Here is a 2,500-nt window from a genome sequence, read left to right as displayed (position 1 = left end):
TGCACACAACACTCCAGCCTCTCTGGATCTTCACATTTCTTGGAGAACAGCCGTCGCCAAAGAGCACCTGCTAAAACACGGTCATCTTCAATCAGGGCTTCATCATATCCAAACAATGCTGCTTGGAATGAGGAATTGATTGCTTCCATTTGCTCTTTTCTTATGCTTAAAGATGCAGCCTGGAAGGAAAGTTTGGAATGTCAATGTGTTAAAATGGAATAGGGAAGTCAGTAAAGTTAATTTAGTTAATTCCTGCTCAATCATTTTTTTGGGGGCTGGTGAAATTTACAAATTCTATTTGAAGTGTGTCTGAAAATAGTGAATAATATAAATCACATCTACATAAGATCCAGTTGCCATGTTAGCTCAAGAACAAATAACTGGCTGCCAAAATATTATATATAAATATATATAAGTCAATGCTCTCCTTTTTAATGCCTCTACTATCAAACAAGGATAAATACCTAAAAAAAGGTACACTACACAACACCAAGACATGTTCACACAATACATATAAAATTCAGTTCTCTAGTCTTTGAACTGTTGGTGACACAAGCCAAAGCCACAATACCTACCCCTAGCTTCTTTGATCTTGCATCAGCATCTTCCCACAATGCTTCTATAAGAGCATTTCTGGTGAATCTCCCTTCCTTTCCCTCTGCCATTAGCCTCACCATTAGCATCCATATATGTAACTCAGTCACCAAAAACCAGGAGAAGAATGTGTCTGGGAGATCACAAACTGCAGGGGGGAATATATATACTTATAAATGCAAAGGAAAATTAAAATACCATCTGTCTTGAGAAAAGGTTAAATTTATATTCAAAGAGAATAAATGCATAATTCATTTCTGTAAAAGGCTGCTCATATAAATAGAAATAACCAACTAAAGAATAAGTAGGATATACCTAAACATAGACTGGTGTCCAATACTTTCCATAACAAAATTTATCTCTATTAACAAAATTCAATCAACGTAAAAAGTGTGAAAATATGAAACTCACCCTCAAAGAAGTCATCAACCCTCACTTTCTCCGTCAGGTCTGAATAAAGGAGAAAACCCGACCTCTTCAGTTTCTGAAATCAAAAGTGTGCCTTGAGTATTTTTTCCCCTTACACTACAGAATACATTATCACTACCTGTTAAAGTATAGACAGTATTCTATTATATTACAAAGAAAAAAAAAGGTTATCTTTGATGAAGTTTTAAAACAAAGAGAAAAGGTGTATCTCATAACAAAAGTTCAGAAGTTTAGAAAACAATGCCTACATTTGAGGATAAAGGGCCATGTAAGAAAAAAATGTTAGCATCTCTGCCTGCCCTAGAAAAATCATCCCACATGTTTGTTTTTGTTAACATTGTACATTTTTTCTTTTTGAGTATTAATTTGCTCTCTTTACCCTCAAATGTTTATGTTTTTACATTGGTATAATGCATTAGTTAAGTCACATCTCATCTTTCTATCTTAATATGGCTGCCTGTCATAAATGCTCAAAAATTATAATTTTACATTTTGGAAAAAAAAAAAGAAGAAAGAAGATGAAGGAGAAAAACACCGTCCAATGAAATCTGAAAGCTGAATGATATAAAACAACTTCTTTAAAGCCTACCAGGAACTGACACTATAAATAAGACAAATTTCTATTCATACTAGTCAAGAAAGATGCTTACCGTTCTTGAATATCTCAAAAGCCCCGTCTTCTTTATGAAGCGTTTGAACAAACTTGCATCTGTGCCTGAATATCTCTTGCTTGTGTGCGTTGCCAATGAATTGGGTAGGCATGCAGTTGACCATGAAGACTTTGTTATTGCACTGTTAGGGGAAACTTGAATGCATGTGCCAAATTTTTGTGATGAAAGTGAAGCCAAAACGGTGACATTTCTTGCTGGTTCTGTTAGTCTTGTTGACTGCAATAGCCTTGGCAAACTGTTTCGTAGCATTGTTCCCTGCAATGGAAATTAGAGAGCAAACTTAGAAACTTATTTTCCTGCCAACAGAGATCATTATCCCAATCCCGACAGGCCCAGCAAGAACTGGCAACCCCCTACGCCGGGAATATGTAATATCACCTCCGGGAAGTCACACTGGTGTCGCCCTGTCATCAGGCACTTTGCCGTGTCACAAGGATGTGACACACCGGCATCATTGGGTTAACAGACTAACTCCTAAACATCTATTCACTGGTCAAGATTCCAATGATCATTTCTAGCAGAGATATAAAGAAGAGAAATATATCCCCCTTCATGCAACATGCTCATTCCCTGGAATATTTTTTTTTTTCTTTACAAAATTATGAGTATCTTATGTTTGGCAAATATTCAGAAAAAAAAACTGCACATTCACCTCTAGTCTTGTGCCTGTCATAGCTTTCATAACTGCAGTAAAGGCCAACAAACCTCCATCACTTTTATTCTAAAAGATAGAGCTTACAGAACTTACTGCCAGTATTTCATATTAAAGCATTATTATAAAACGATCTTGGCTATAAACTACTATC

General features: G+C 35.9%; 1 protein-coding gene across 1 annotated transcript in view; it reads right to left on the bottom strand.

The window, feature by feature from the left end:
- Uqcc1 (Ubiquinol-cytochrome c reductase complex assembly factor 1) overlaps positions 1-2,500 on the bottom strand; it is an 8,508-nt gene that overhangs the window by 4,908 nt on the left and 1,100 nt on the right. The window contains exons 2-5 of the mRNA XM_086541087.1: positions 1,674-1,949; positions 1,006-1,078; positions 576-742; positions 1-179 (exon numbers count right to left, since the gene is read on the bottom strand). The exon at positions 1-179 is cut by the window's left edge and continues 16 nt beyond it. Coding sequence (XP_086397213.1) covers positions 1-179; positions 576-742; positions 1,006-1,078; positions 1,674-1,943 — 689 coding nt within the window. The 5' untranslated portion in view covers positions 1,944-1,949. The remainder of the gene's footprint in view (positions 180-575; positions 743-1,005; positions 1,079-1,673; positions 1,950-2,500) is intronic.

The sequence above is a fragment of the Penaeus japonicus genome, unplaced genomic scaffold (genome assembly GCF_977035675.1).
Source record: "Penaeus japonicus unplaced genomic scaffold, GWHDUDI00000001_assembly GWHDUDI00000010, whole genome shotgun sequence".
Classification (NCBI taxonomy): domain Eukaryota; kingdom Metazoa; phylum Arthropoda; class Malacostraca; order Decapoda; family Penaeidae; genus Penaeus; species Penaeus japonicus.
Note: the sequence above shows the minus strand (reverse complement) of the source record. Positions and strands in the feature narration are given on the sequence as shown.